The sequence below is a fragment of the Dromaius novaehollandiae genome, chromosome 4 (genome assembly GCF_036370855.1).
Source record: "Dromaius novaehollandiae isolate bDroNov1 chromosome 4, bDroNov1.hap1, whole genome shotgun sequence".
Classification (NCBI taxonomy): Eukaryota; Metazoa; Chordata; class Aves; order Casuariiformes; family Dromaiidae; genus Dromaius; species Dromaius novaehollandiae.
Genome location: NC_088101.1, coordinates 86,606,971 through 86,623,618, shown reverse-complemented (window position 1 = coordinate 86,623,618; position 16,648 = coordinate 86,606,971). Strand labels below are relative to the sequence as shown.

At 44.1% G+C, this 16,648-nt stretch overlaps 1 protein-coding gene across 6 annotated transcripts in view; it reads right to left on the bottom strand.

Moving 5' to 3' along the window:
• Positions 1-16,648, bottom strand: part of EXOC6B (exocyst complex component 6B) — a 291,383-nt gene that overhangs the window by 175,188 nt on the left and 99,547 nt on the right. For 3 of the 6 annotated variants that reach the window (XM_064511671.1, XM_064511672.1, XM_064511674.1), the window contains exon 7: positions 7,597-7,668. The exons of the other annotated variants lie outside the window; for them this stretch is intronic. In XM_064511671.1, coding sequence (XP_064367741.1) covers positions 7,597-7,668 — 72 coding nt within the window. The remainder of the gene's footprint in view (positions 1-7,596; positions 7,669-16,648) is intronic. 6 annotated transcript variants of the gene reach the window in all.

Sequence of the window (16,648 nt, the reverse complement as noted above, 5' to 3'; positions counted from 1 at the left end):
CAAGGCAGCACACCAGAAAAAGCAGAACAAGCTGGTGTCTGTTGAGGCAAGGCAGGTCCTCAGGAAAAGGCACTGGTCCAGGACACTGGAAGGCTGGTCCCAAAAATCACGTTCTGCTGAAACAGGCCTTGGCAGTCACCAGGCCTCCGCGACCGCCCCGGCTGGCTGAGCCACGAGCTGCCAGACAGGATCGCTGCTCCTGCGCCTCCCAACCTAGAGCCGGCAATCACCTCCCGCCAGCCAAACGCCTGAATAAAAAAGAAAAAAGGCTTTAAAAATAACATTGAGAGATGCTGCAACGATACGTGCAAGAAGGAAGTTGGCTGCTGTCCTAATTGGGGGAGGAAATTTCTATTCCTGCGTGCTAAATTTGAAACAGAAGGAAAATGAGAGCCCCTCATGCTTACGAGGTGCTACTGTGGGAAGTCATCAATAAACTCTCCTCAAGGAGAACAGCAACAACCCAATTTAAAGCACGTTTTGCTGACCAGAGCTCCTGCCTGGCCCAGGAAAAAGAACTGCACTACTTCAAGAGAGAGATGCTGCAAACAGATGGAAAGTTTAAATTGCACTAAGTGAACCTACACATCCCACAGCAGCAGACTGGGTCTAGAGGAAAGCAAAAAAGCCAGGAACAGTAGTCGACAAACAGACCACCAAAAATAAATATATTTTAAAAAGGCACTGCTTTCTTCAGGGAGGGAAAAGACAAGGGTCTTCATCAAGACGTCAGGAGGGACTGACAAATAATGCAACATCTCTGAATGTGACAAGGGAACTTCATACTGAAAGCAAACAGATTTGGAAAGACATAAGCAGAGCTGAGTAAAGTGGCACAACAGGTAGGTGAACGCCAGAACACGAAGGACCAAGGCGGCTCATCTGCAGTCCTTAACTTCTTCAGGAGGAACAACCACGCACGTTCCTTTTATCCCAGGACTTAGCATATCCCAACACGAAGATCTCCATGATCAACTTAACGTCAGAGCAGATACCAGAGCGTCACCTTCTGAAGATGGCAGCTTTGGGAATATTTGGGTAACTACTGAATTATCAAGATACAGTGGCCAACATGGCCTGATCCTCTCAACAATGAAATTTCAATACTGGTAATTTGAAGCCTAAATGAGGGCAAACTGGGATGCGAGTTAGATGGGATGTTAGGACTCTACAGGGCAACACCCTCTGTTGAAACCAGTTTGTGATCGACTTCGGAATACAAATTCTGTGAGTCTGGATTAAGAACAGACCTTGAAGCAGGAGAAGGAATAAAGGGGACCCATTATATCTGTTCCATGACTAAAACCATTCCCATGCCCCAAGCCAACCCTTCAGGGGATGACGCAATGAAGCAATTTCCCCTACAGTTTGCTTCTGCCCATAAACAAAGCCTATTTTCCCACAGTCCCGAAGCCACCGTATCTGGGACCAATCTGCTTCCTCAGTAGTAATATAAAGCCTTTTCCTCCCTCCCTCCAGAGAAAGCAGCAACCGTCATTCAAAAAGATCAGTTCTATTAGCTACAGAACCCTGGTACCCACATCTTCTAAGACCAACTATCCGGCTCCACCATGAAGTCACAGAAAATAATAAGTGATTATAGATGCTAACATCAGATATGCACAAGCTATGTATGGCTCATATATTAGCTTTGTATTAAGGTCTTCTGGAAAGAGTTACCAAAGATAAAACAATTTTCCCAGCTCCTCAGTTAAAGAGGGACTACTGGGCTATGTCTGTGTCTTAAAAGCCAGTACAAATTTGATTTATCCCTGGAGGCTGTTAGTACCAAAGGGTTCCCATTGGGCTTTAACAATGCTAATGCCATTTTTCATGAAATAATGACAAATTCTAGCCGTCTTGATGGATGTTTATCCTCTACAGAAGTCAACAGCAGAAGTGTCAAATGGATGTAGAGCACGATGATGGTCTTACATAATTGTTTACTCTCCTCAGCAAAGCACGATTAAGAACTCAGCAAAAGCAAGGAAGATGTGATTCAAAAATTTCCAGTCTCAGCAAAAAAGCCATCTTTTCAGGTTCTTCCCAAGCCCTTTGAGCAAAATGGATCTCTAGTCTTCTGTGGGGCTTTTGACAGAGATTTCATTCCTAATTTTTGCCAGAATTTCCCAGTGGAAAGGCTTTAGAGGAAAAATAATAATAATAAAGGAATATAGGTCTGGGAAGAGAAAGAAGTTAAGGCAGTTCAGACTGTAAGAAGTAACCAAACTGTGGCTCACACTAACTTCAGAAAACCATTCATCATCTAAATGGAGCCACCAAGACAGACATTTCCGTGATTCTGACACAACAGCCATCCTTGTGGGAGGTCTAGCGAAAACGCTTGGTGTCTATGACTTCTGAAGCCAGGAGGAAGATAATGCTGCTCAGCAGGATCGCCAAAGAAAAGTAATTCTCTATTTAACAGAGACAACAAGGGCAAAAAAAAAAAAAAAAAAAAAAAATCTTTTCAAACATTTACAGCTGGAGGCAGCTTAGCATGGCTGAAGCAATGGGTACAGGTGATACTTCAATACTTAAGACTCTGACTAACCAAGGAGGTAGGGATATTCCAGGAATACCACAGAAATTGCTACAGACCTACAGGCCACCAGCAAGACTGCGTGTCAAGAGGTATGGGAGGCTGTAGACAGCATATTTGAACTCACCCAAGAAATTTCCTGTGACAAAGAGTATTTGGTCCCTGGCAGAAATGCAAAATAGATTATACTGGACCCTCACACGCTCACAGGGTAATAAATATCAACTGGTAATTACAGACACCAAGCAGACTAAAGCCTTCACTGTTTAAGCAAAGAGACCCAAATGCAAGTTGAAATATCTTACCTCTAGCTGGAGATAAGGGTCAAGGATCCCACTTCACTATGCATGTTGCTCAAGGAACATAAAGACATTCTGACATCAAGTAAAAATTTCATAACCCTATCTGCAAGCATTATATCTGCTCAGCACTACCGTCCAGTTCCCAAGAGTCCCGCAAAGAATAGCAGAGGATCAGGAGACCAGGAGACAAAATAACGTCAAGCACAGCAGGAACCGGCAGCTGCTGCCAGTGCCTCCCACTGAGTTACAACCTTCTGAGCTGATGACGAGGCAACAAATACAACCCTGGTAATTCAGGGGAACCTGCTCCCTACGAGTAAGAAAAAGGGGTACCTGCCAAAGCGTCACGTAGAAGAAACCACTGCTGCAGCAGTGCAACAGGTGAGGGAATCATCATACAGAAAAAACCTTTCTTAATCCAAAGCAAAGAGATCTTCAGGCCAGGTCATGGCCTTAGCTTTACAATAAATAAATAAATATAATAATAATAAGACACGCTTTCTCTTCCTTTCATCCTGGCAAGGGCCTTACATTACTACAGACAATCCAGGTTCAACTGAACACAACATCTGTCTCCGAAAGCGAGAGGACCACTCATAACTCAGCGCCCAGCACAAAGCCTGTCAGGGTACTCAGAAAATCTTACTAATCAAAGCAGCAGAAGTATATATTTTTTATTATTATTCACGAAACATGCTGCAAACTAGCAGCTCTGACCCACAGTGTTGACCCCACAACGGAACTACACCAGAGGACCAAAATTCAGAACCTGTGATCCACGTGCAGCAACAAATCAGGGCCTTTCATACCGTTGCAAGGTGACCTTCATTGCACACCACGGGACAGCTGTCACGTTACCACATTCTGGCTCTTTTAAATGAAAATCACATATCCCGCATCAGACTAATCTCAGAAGAAAACCGAGACACTTTAAAGCACTTTCAAATAAGCCCCATAACAGGAACAAGCATGGAACAGACGAAAAGCAAATGACTTTGCGGACTTGCCCTACCAGCACGTGATGTCTTGGATTGTTCACTAGAAGTGCAACAGGCTTAGAGTAACACTGAAATTACTTTCTCCTTGCTCCTTGCCCTGGGAGGCAAGGAGCAAGAGAGCAATTTGCTATGGTGGAGACCGTCAATGAAACTCAAATGCTGGGCACTGGATCCACGGATTCTGGGCTTGGGCACACTCCATCTCGCTGCGACAAGAACCAGAAGCACAGTGACTGCTCACTTGGCTGCATAGCAGGATTTGAACCACGTGCCAGGGCCAGAAACCCAACAGAACATATGGACAAACACAGTTGTAACAGGTAATGCTTCAAAAACATTCGAGAGATCAGTGAGCTTTGCACCTACGGTGGGACGCTTCCAGAAGCATGCAGGTGGCAGAAGCTTTGCACATAGAAGCATGAACACCATTAGCTAGCAGCTCTGAGAAGGGTTTTGGTAGTCACGGATAGGGGAAAAAAAGCACAAATCTGTAAGCTGAGCTGCTGTCTAACAGACTTCCAGCAAGCAGCAAGTCCTCGTATTTAACCTCCCACATCCCATGCCTTTGGCAGTTCAGATCTCTCTCGACAACCACAGACATTAATCTTGCGAGCAGAAAAGCACACTTCTAACTGGCCGATCTGCCCGCGTGGTTGAGATAGGCTGTAACGAGTTTCACGGCTCGGACCTCCAGCCGAGCCGACGCAGGGGTCTTTGGCTCCGAAGCTGAAAGCCGAATGAAGATGGGTGAAATCTGAATTAGTGTCTCTGCAGCTTCCTCCTCCCACCCCATTGTTTTCACAGCAGGGAGAGGTTATGCACACATGCCGCCTCCATCTCCATCTCCACTGCCTTCTCCCATGGTCTGCTCTTTCTGGAAAGGAGCATTTTCCGCAGACACTTGGCGTTTCACAGAAACAGCATTGGACCATCCTCTAAGGCTCTTCGGTCTCCAGCTTGCATTACAACGCAAAAGGAATTTTTAACCCCAATATCTTACAAAGAGATCTTTATTGTTTTCTATAAAGAAGATATGACAAATTTTGAGTTAAAACTAGTGGGTTTTGGGTTGTTTTTTTTAAAGACAACAAACCAGCCTGGCACCAGGTAACACGGCTCTGTGATTAAAACTGCGAATAAGGAGTAAAAGATGACAATACCCAAGCCAGACTCAGAGTCTGGAAACCGTGCCTTGGTGTCTACGGCCCAGACATTTCTGCGCCTCACAGCTACTTTGCAAAGTCCCCTCCGTCTCTCTGAATATGCACACAGCTCTCAATTTATACAAAACAAATGTCTAAACACGCTGCGAGGGTCTTTGAGGAAAGTCGGCAACAAAAAAAGAAGTTCCCACGATAAACCAAACGGCAGGAACCATTGGACACTCCCACAGAAGTATTCTTACATTCAAATATACAGTGGGTTTTAATTATTTTGTAATAAAGACCTATATACATGTGCATTTTTTCTGATTTACTAGATCACTTCTTAAATTATAAGTCAAGCTGTGTTTTTAAGAAAAATACTTAAGAAAAATAATTAAAAATAGAAACAGCACTGCAACAAACATTTGGAAAATTTTCAGAGTCAATTGTTTATTGGGACTCCAACTGACTTTAATGAAAAATATGGTTATAATTTTAAAAAACAGCACTTTTATGTTTTGCATAAGGAAAGTCCCTACAATGCAACCTCCAGGGCACTTCTTTAAAAAAAAGATCTCACATGGTCACAGGGTTCTCTGCCCAAAAGCCCTCCTTGAAAACCAAAAGATGTGGGTTGCAAACTATTCCAAGTATCCACAACAAGTGAAACTGGATGTACAAAAGTATGTTCTCAACATTTACTTCTGTTTATGATGAAACTGGAAACAGATGACCCCTGACAACATATTGTGTGAACTGGTAATTAACCATCTGCAGATGGAGCCCGACTGCTCATCATTTGCCTTCCCCACTCTGATCATTCCCATTCGGCACGAGCGAAGGTCAGCTAACGGGTAACCGAGGCCGAGCCCTCCCGTAGCAGTCTCTAGACGTGTCCCCGTGCCCAAGTCAACGTGCTCAGGCCAACGCCGGCATCGGGGCCTGCGGCAGCACCCATTCCTGGTGCAGGACCTCCCCGAGAGCCACGCCAGTGGAGGAGATGCAGGAGGTGACATCTGGCCCTGCCTGGAGGTGTCAATTCTGGACTTTGGCTTGCCCATGCTAGTAGTGCCACACTGACTGCTCTTGGAGCAGCTGGTGCTTTTGCCCATTTTTACAGTTCGTTCATCAGAAACGCGTCCCCCACCACACATCGCGATGGGTTTCTCCTGGTTTTCCCCTCCACCTGCCTCTGCCACCAGTTTTGCAGAGCGCACACCCGGGCCGATGCTCCTCAATCCTGTCCCAGCGAGCTGCTCACGCTCCTACCTCTGACATGGACAACAGCTCTTCCAAAGCCAGCATCAAGGCCACATCTACTACTTTTTTAAGTCCCCCTGAGCTAACAAGCGCTACCTCTGGGACACAGCCCACCATACTGAAGGGCAGGAGAAGTGGAGGTCATCAAGCCACCAAAGGACAAAGAGGTGGAGACCACGTCACTTTGCTAACGTACCGCCTTCAGCTAAACGCCAACAAGTCCCTACGGCAGGATCCTGTGCTCTGGTCTACGTTTGGAAACGGAGCCCATATGTGAGTTTTAAACAGGCAGCCATGCTTCATCCCCCCTTTTTGATAGCTGAAAAGCAAATCACCATGACTTGATCACGCGTTTACAGGCAATGAAAAAGCATCTAAACTAGGAATAAAATATATTAGCACTACCAATACTAGACACACACACACACTTTTACAAGGGGCCAGTTTCACCAAGCTGAAAACAATTACGAGCCAAATCAGTTGGGAAAAAGAATGTAATCAGAAAAATATGACGACTAATTGAAAATTGTTTAAGAACATTTTAACTAGATGCTCGAAAAGCCACAATCCCACAACTGAAAACGAAGGCCACACTAGTTAAAAAGCAACCTGGCTCGGAGGGAAGTTAAGGAAGCTATAAAAAACAAAAACATGACAAATAGAATAAAGAGAAAAGCTGAAGCTAACAAAGAAAAATCCACTGTTAGGAACCATAGATAACTGATAAGGGAAGCAAAAGGGTACATGAAGAAATCAATACCTGGCTGAGCTGAGAAAAACGGGAATTTCTTTTTTGAAGCACGTGAAAGGGTAAAACATTCTAACAGATTGTTCCTCTACTAAAAGGAAGTGGTATTTTTTTCTCCTGTAGAAATGCAGAACTGGCAGGGAAAAAAAATCTGCTCCATATTCTGCACTTGAGCAAAAATGTAAGCGAGGTCGTTGCGTTGCAGATGGATGCAAAACATCGTGAATGCTAGCAGAGCAGAAGTGGCAGGAAAGCTAGTCATTTTAATTCAGCAGATAGCACAATTTACACGTATAAGCATGGAAATATTGGCATAACTTCTAGTATACTGGACTTAGTCCGGGTGTCCAAATTTAAGAAGGTTGATGAAAAACGGCTCTGGTTTCATACCACAGTAGAAGAAGGGATCAGAAAATTTGGAGTTTTCCATTGGGAAGCAGAACTCGACTGATTTCTTCCACCGGGGTGAAGATTAGCAATCTGTCAGTACCCAGTCAGGAAACCCGAGTTTGCAAAGAAAGCCAAGGGCAGACCAGAAATTAGGCAGATGTTACTATCAAAGGGAGTGGTTAAGAGAATAGATATATCAAGTGCAAAGTACCTTATCATTTGGAGATAGCAGAAGACTGAAGAATATCTTGGCAATTACTTTCCACTGATTGTATCTGCAATCCTTAGAAAATGAAGGGAACAAACATTAAAAAAGAGGAAACAACAGCTAAACACAGAAGATGGAGAGCAGACAGACAACAAAAAGTTATGCAGAGCATGGAAACCCACCAGTGACACCAAATTACGGTATTTGCTCAACTGAAGACTACAAGACTTGTAGAAAATGTTAAATCCTGGGCAGCTGGGCAAAATCCGTAACTAGTATCTGGGCCGGGCTGCCCAGCTCTGCAAGGAACCAGCATATCCATGAACACCTACCTACAAAGTATGCTGAGCATGGGCCACGAAGGATGCACACACCACCCTCCTTTACCAAGGGAAAATGGATTTTTAAACATCATATAAGCACAAAAAGGGGTTAAAACCTCTGTAATAGCAAACAGACAAAGATTAAACTTTTGTTTGAAATTGCTTGAATTTTTCACTTTATTTCTTTGGAAACAGGAAAAAGAAATAGTGTTGCACGCTCAAATATCTCTGCAGAAATAATAAACTGCTAAACCGCAGGTTGCGCATGCACTAACGTAGGTGTTCAAACACCACAGGATGAACACAGCACATGGACCTGAGCAGGGAAGAGGCAAACAAGGCACTACTTCCAAGGGCTGACTTAGGTAATGCTTAAAAACATTCAACTTGCATTGCAGAAATACCAGATTTTCAAAGCCTACGTGATGAGAAAATTAACAGCATCGAGCCTTGAGTTGTTTCTCTACTTTTAATAAATATATCTAGAGAGGACTAACACCCACTGTGCACCGTCTGGGTTCGGTTTGTCGGGTTTTTATATTTTGTAAATATTAAAATATATGTTGTAATCTGTAGGAAAAGTGAGAAAGGGGGGAAGGTTCATTTCAAAGGGAGAAGAAAAACTGATGTCCTTTAAGCTGCCCAAACAACTCACTCTGGACTGAGGAGGAGGAGACAACCTTTAAGCCTGGAAACGCTTGGTTTGGCAGGGGGAACAGTAATAAGATGAAATTATGGGCAGGGGCACCGAGACCACGTCTCATCCTTACGTGTGCCACTTGACACCAGACAACGGTAATAATCCAGCAAGAACATATGCCAGGGACAATCAAAGAAATGCTTTCCTTGCAATCCAAACTGTGGTATGCACAACATTCCCTTCTCCCCCCAGGTCAGTCATCCTCAACTGAGTCAGAACTTTATTCATTTTCCCGTAACACAGCAAGTTTAACAATCCAAGAATTTTACAGTTTCATCAAAATCCATAAACACATTTTATTCTATCCAGAAGAACATTGAACTTGGCGGGATAGAGGACCACAGCGGTGGCCCAAAGTCAAGAAAAATCCTCTTTTGACGAGTCAAAACATCTCCAGGAGTTAAATGAAGTAGGTCTGGAAAATGGGCATTTACTCTAAATACAAATACTCTCATTTGTCATAAACAAATAGCTGTAAAAAGCTTGCAATTCTTACGCGTTACCATTAACAGCATGCTAGAAACGCATCATCCTATTATGTGAGTGAAGTATCCCCGAATTAGCAAGACCGGCAAACTGAGGCACACGTGGGTCAGCAACTTACCCGTGGCCACACGAGGAGCATTATCAGAGTCAAAACCAGCACACCCAGAGCCTTGGCTCCCAGAGCTGTGCTCCACTTCTTTTTCTCTTTAAACTCTTCTTCATTTTTACTTTGGTCTTCTCAAAGAAGAAAAACACAAAGTACAAATCTATTTTTCTCATGGGCATAAAGTGTTAAGAGATCATCATAAGCCGGTAGTCTTGACATCTTGAGCAACACAGACTAGGAGCTGTCCATTAATTAATATCTACTTCAAGGTCAGTAATTGTGGTTGAACCGGAACGCAAAACTTTCAGAAAAAAAATGAGCTGTTTTCATTTTTAAAGTTTCCCAGGGATGCAATGTCCATCACAACTCTTGATAGATTGTTCCAGGAGTTAAATACCTCCACACCTGTAATGTCCAGTCTGCATGTACCCAGCTGTGACCTTTGCTATTGCACCTTATTACTTCGGCTGCTTGTATAGTACCAGCAGCTTACAAATCAAATTCTTCTGATGGATATCCACAGAAGCAGAAATCACAATTCTCCTCTTCGATACAATAAAGTTAAGTTCCTTGAGGCTCTTACTGTAAATTGCTTCCTAACCCTAATCTTGATGAAGGTCCAAATTATCCTGTCTTGGTACAACAGAACTATTAGTATCTCTAGCAATAATAGCACAATCTCTGGACAAAACCCTGATGTTCAGGGAAGGGTATTGCGTTAAGTGCCACGTTGCAGGTGAGATAAAATTCACACTCGCCAGAACCATGAGACCACCACACGTGGCTGGTCCAGCACCCGTGGCACTGCCGCAATCTGTGCTCTTCACGGGCCCAACCGAGCAAGCTGGGGCTCAAACACCTCTCCTTCCTCAGACAAGCTTTTGCGGTTTATTGGTAAAGACTTCTAAACACCATCCACAGAATTAAAGCCACGAGGGGCATATTAAACTGAAGCAGACTGCCACGACTTAGCAGAAGCAAGACATTTAAGCGCCCAACGTGGACAAACAAACTGAGCAGCCATCCCACACAGTAACAGAAAGACGACTGCTCTCCTGGAAGACGACTGTTTTCTGGTTCTTTCTTACTACAATAAAATGAACAGCTGAGTAGCCACCCCAACAGTCCGTTCGATAAGGGGACAGCAGGCTGAATGAGAACTGAGCCATCCCAGACTATTCTGTAGAAGACCTAGCAGTAATGGACAACGCCAAGCCTAAATCCAACAGAAGGAAACACATGTAAAGATTTTTACGTTATTCAGCTGCTCAGGAAATCAAGAGATTTCAGACCGACTTGACTATGAGATTGTGACAAGTTTGCATCCATAATTAAAGAAAAATTGTCAACAATACAATTACAACTATAGTCAATGACCTTTAAAAAAAGCAGCCAGTTTTCAGGTAGCTAAAGATCTGAGGAAAGGCGGCAACAGTACACACCAATTAAGAAATCAGTTTTCATTTTCCCCGCCCACTTTCCTTCCTTCCATATCTCCAATTCATGAGTTGTTCCCAAATCACATCTCTCTGCTTCGCGTTAAGTTTGCAAGACTGTTCCCAGACTCTCAGGGACGCGTTGCGAACACACTTTGCACATCACCAGCAACATTCCTACGTATTTGCACGATACCAACAAAGCTACCATCAAAACTTGGCTGAAGGGATGTTCCTAGCTCAGCCCAGTCTACTGCTAATCCCATGGCACGATTTTCGGAGAGCTACAGCCCCATGTTCAGCGACCTGACCTGAAGTTCACATTTGGTCAGCATTTCTGATAAACAGTACTTTCCAATTGGTTTTCCTGAGGTTTCCAACTGAACTGTAATTATCCACGTCTTCAAAGAAACTAATCCTTCTTTGTCTCCTGGACAGCCTTCAAAGTTTTTACTGAATTTTATTTCTACATTCTCCCCCATTACTCCTTCTAACATGGCAAGAGGATTATTTTTTTTACCACCATTCTTAATAATAAGTGGAAGTAAGCTTAAAAGTTACCATCTGAAGTTAAAAAAAAAAAAATGGAGAAAAGGGAGAAGAAAACCTCTTGGACAAAATCAAGAATTCTTAAATCAGTCTTGTAGTATTGGTGGTGAAACTAAAAGATGTCTAGAAATAAAGCTGGCCGTGCTTCCTACTCAAAGCAGTAAAGGAACTCATTTCAGTTGAGTTTTTTTCTTTTTTCCAAGGATGCCTTAGGAGAAAGTAAATGTGTCGAACACTACATGTCTCACTCGGAGCAGCACCTCTCACGCTGCATCTCGGGGAGACAGCAGCAGCAAGGAAACTTCTGCAGCAAAAAAAAATCCTCCTAAAAACACAGCAAAATGGAAGGAGGAGAAAAGCAAGAGCACAGTAACAACTGCCTAGAAAAAGCCTACAAAACACCAAAGTCATAAAAGGCACAAGAGGCACCTAAAAATAGGCTTCTGATTTGGAGTTGCAGAGATTAACGAACTGTAGTTAATAACTCAAGGCCTTTCCCCCCTTAAGAGAACTCAGATACTCATCAGAAACCGATCTTAGAGTAGGATCAGGTTTTTTAATTCTTTGTGCTCTGAGAGATTGACTACACCGCATATCAGCGACTTACTCCAGCATCTCACTCGGTGCCACAGCTCATCTGCTCACTGCAGGGGTTCACCGAAACGCAGCCCCCCAGTTTTCCACCTGCACTGGCTCCTCACCACTCACAGGACAACTCAAGCTTGCTTTCAAAGCCAGGCAGATGCACAACCACCACCACGAAAGCAGCAAGAGAAGGCTGAAGTCATCCTCACTGCTGGAATCGTGGTTGGAGGAGCCCAAGCAGACGTGCAAGACAAGAATAACTGTGCAAAGCACAACAGATCTTGTGAACTGAAAGACACTGCAGATGCACCAGGCCATGGAAAAGCGATGTTTCTGAAGCTGCAAAGAGCACCACACAGTCAAATGTAACTTTTTGGTTAAGTACTTTGTAGTTGTTACACATGCAATAAACTTGCACTGTGTTAATATGTTGAGTAAGCCACATTCGGGGTAACGTTATCAGGCAGAAACCTCTGTAATTAGTTGTTCATCACAGCTTAACTAGAAAAAATTAACAGAATAGAGGTCCAGAAGGGCCTCTGAGTCAAATCCAGTTAACCTACTATACACTAACCCCTTTAACACACACTAGTACTTAGTCCTTCATAGCGGAAAACTGCAATTTCCGTCTTTCAGACATCCTGAGCAACGAGGCCTCCTTGGGAGACCTGCGGCACAACCAGCCAAGAAGGGAGAGCAGTTTTGCTCAAGGCCACATCATAGTTTCCTGGTAATTATCCTCATTCCCCATTCACTGGGCTACACTGACATCAGTAGCTTCAACCTAACAGCCAATAAATAAAACCTTCAGTAACAGCATGAAAAGCGTATGTGAAGCATGGGACCTTCTGGAGCGAGCTTACCTCTCTGCAAGCAGTTCTTTAATCTTTAGAGCAAACCCACTGACATACAAAAACTTGTCTCGGAAACCTGCACCACTTGGTCCGAGGGCTGAAAACTTGTACTCTCCAAACTGTAAGTAATTGCACAGCAGGAAATAACCCCTTTGATGTGACACACAGCAAAAAGGGGCCCAATCTAACACGAAGAACTTTTGAAGCACTCTAGCTCTTCGGGATCCCAAAACCTATTAAAGAACAAGTACATTTTCATTTTAGCCCAATTTTCAGGACCTTGGGAAGGCAATGAAAAGAAGGGCATCTTTATATCCATGCCAACCTAAGACAGCTTTCCAATGATGACATTACTGCTGTCTTTCACACCAGACAGAGAAAATTTCAGGATCTGAGTGAGCAACATTCACCTTCTACAATCGTGAAGTTTTGCATTTCCCCAGGCTCCTTCTGGTCTCAACTCGTGTCCCACCCTTGCTATACTTTAGTGGCCAGCAGACAGGCTCTTAGACGTCTGGGCTGCGTAAAGCACCTTCGTGCCTCCCTCTGAATACAGAAAAGAGAAATTCATGTCAGCACTGACTATTAATATTACTGTCTCAAATCACCCTATTCATTTACTCAAAACGATGCTGGAGCTGTAGGATCATAGGACAGAGGGGAAACAGATACAGTGTCATTAAATACATTGAGTTTAAAGTGGTCAAAGCCTAACGTGAAATAATGTCATTTGTATATCGCAAGCTATCAAAGTTGGGGCAGCTTTTCATTAAATCATTTTGATGAAAGAATGGTCTACCAAGGAAAATGTAGAAAAACATGCAGAAGTTCAGGGTAAAGTTAAGCAAAAACCTTAGAACAATGAAAGCCACATGACTTCCCTTAAAAGTTATTCTACTGCTCCACTGCCTAATCCAGCTAACTGCGAGGAATTTGCGGATCAAACACTACATAATTGCATTACAACTAACTGCACACACTTCAAATCTCTGCCCTTTTAATGCCATTCTTCAAATATTTGCAGAATGATAACTTTGGTGTCTCTCCATATTTTTTTTTCCTTTAAAAAGCAATTCCTAACGACTTTCATTTCGGCAGCGTTTCGTTGCGCTCCACTCCACCGCCTCCGGTTTTGCCAACGTAACGCCTGCGCCCGAGATTCATGAAGCGGGACGATGGAGGAGGCCGTTCCAGACCACTCCACCCAGGAACGCGGCGAGACCCCGCGTCCCCCCGCCACCGTGATTCAGCAATCTTCTGCCTGTCATATAAATTTCATGCTCACATCAGTATCCCCAGCATTAATGGTACCTAATCCTAACAAAACCTATTCAAAGAGTGAATATCCAACATTAAAACCCTAGATAGAGGGCATCCTTCTTTTATGCAAGATCATATGCACCTGTGTTACCTTTAGGTCATTACAGCAGGATTTCAGTTTAACACATTTGAATAGAAAATGACGTTGATGAATCAGCCAAGAAGGGATGGATGAATTGCAACCGTTCAGCCCAATTCGGGCAATGCAGAAGGAGTCCTTAATGACAGTTTAATTCTATTTTACTAACTTCCCCAAGCCATATGACTATAGCCACTAGGAGCTTTGATTTAAAGCACAAATTAAGAGGAGAAAAAAAGAAAAAAAAGACAAGAAGCTAACCACAAAACACACATCAAATGCAAAGCCAAATAACTGACCTGTAGCTGATGGAGCTGCCTCCTTCTTTTACAAGCTACAGCTCTGCCAGATAAAATTTTTGTGCTCTTGACCAAAAAAATGGCTTGTGACCACTTTGTTTGATTACCGATCATCTAGGCCTCATTTTAGCCATCCAGCCATCCTAGATTACATTGGATTACATGGGATTGTGTCTGACAGCCTGAGGTCTTTCCGATCACTTCTTTTACAAGAAGTTGGGAATTTGTCTAGAAGGAGGCCCCCTACTCTACCTTATCTTGCTGAGGCTTAATAGGATCTCACATGCTAAAAACAGAAGACTGTTGTTTGAAAATATTGAAAAAACAGAGGTCTTGGATAGTAATATATCTGAAGCACTTCTAGTGAGGATGAATTGTTCTCGAGCTCTTCATACTGTGCTGTCTATGACCATGAGGGGTTTTATGAAGGTACCAAACTACTAAAAAAAACCCTGTAAAACCTTAGCTGAGGACCCCCGAGCTATCAGCTTACACCTGTAGAGCTTAAAAACAGAAACTCGCCCAGCCTTGACTCCCTAGAGGCACACACAGAGATGGCTTCACTTAAACTGATTTACCTCCAAGCTGTAGACCAAAACACTGAATTGGTCTAAAACTCAACTACAAATCCAGACCTCTCCATCTGCACGGTTTTATCACTGGGAAAATGGAAAATGCATCGGATGAGGACAAACCAATCGTCAAGGTTTGCTGGTGAAACCTATTCTCAGAGGTTTCACTGAAACACGTATCTCAGCACCATCCATATGCACAGATACCCCCCCCCCCCCATTAAGGTTGCCATGTGTGAGCGATAGACAGGATGTTTTCCTCAAATGCAGGTTTTGATGGATTATAAAGCTCTCCAAAGATCGCGACTTAACCCGGGTACTCAGCAAGTGGCGTCCCGATCTCAAAGTTAAGCCAGGCCACCCGGGCTGGAGGTCGTGGCCAGCCCTGTAGGGCTCCCTCCCTGCCCTCTCTCCAAAACTGCACGGTTATTCTCATGAATGGAAAAATATTTCAGAATATTAAAGGCCATCTCCTTAATACCTCCACTCTGCCTCTTGTTAAAGTCCCACATTAACATCTGACTTCGGGGAAGGGGGAAAGGAGGAGGAGGAAAGCAGCAAAAGGCAGGGCAGGGGGAACAAAAAACGCACTTTGCTCTCGTTTCGCAAGCTAAACAGAACATTGGGTATTTTCCACTGCTTTTATTTAAACCAGATCCGCTGTCTGGGATAGACACACTGGCAGGCCTACCTCCACGACGAACTTGTCTCTTGAGAAGGTCCCGGTGGAGCTTCCAGGTGGGTCGCGCCACCTCGCCGCTCGCACCTTTGCTCCCCAACCGTGCCGAACGCAGACCTCTCACCACTCCATTATGCGGTTGATGGATGGAGATGTAATAGACGGGTAGAGTTGACAGAAAAGAGGAAAAAAAAAAAAGGCCCGATTTCCTTACGGTCTCACATCATAAAATAGGGAGGTCCCTCTGGACAGCGAGCCCTTTGGGGGAGAAACCAGACCTCGCTGCGGAGACCCACCACGCAATAGGGTCCAGGTGGGATTTTCTTTTTGCCCCCATGTAGAAACGAGCCACAAGATTTGGATCATTCACTACGCACGGTAGCACTTTTTTTTGCTGACAAGAGCTATGGAGGGCCATCAGTATTATATTAAAAAAATAATGATAATCAAACAAAAGAAACAAAACCACTAGACACCAACACCGGTATGATGAATCCTACCGCGCTGCTCACCAACCTATAGAGGCAAATAGCCAAAAAATTTGACATGAAAGAAGTGCATCTGCTTCTGCTCAGATTCCCCGGTTAAATCAAGCTTTAAGCAAAGGTCCTACACGATCAGCAGCACAAAGCAACACAGCCATCTCCAGCAGCCTCTCCTTATTCCTTTCCCCATAAAGAGGTCCTAAGTTCTGGACCTTCAGGGCTGGTCCCAGCTGACCTCCACTCCCAACAGGCTATTCAGAGCTAAGCATCTGCTGGCCAAGCCAAGCCCATCTCCTGCACACGAGGAGGATTTCAGAAGTGCAGCTGGCTGAGGAGGTTTCCCAGCTGAGCTGAACCCAGAGACTCTACCCAGACACAGCGAAGGGCTGCGCAGCTCCCCAGCAGGCCCCAAGACGAGCTTCTCGCACTGCTTTCAGTCATCAGCTTTTCATCCGGTTCTCACCGATAGCCACAGATGACTAATTCTCACTCTTCCCACTGCCTTCACATCCACAACCCCCAAACTGACTCTGCTGCTGAATTCGCTTCCTTTAGCTTTTCCATTTACTGCTTAACAGCCAC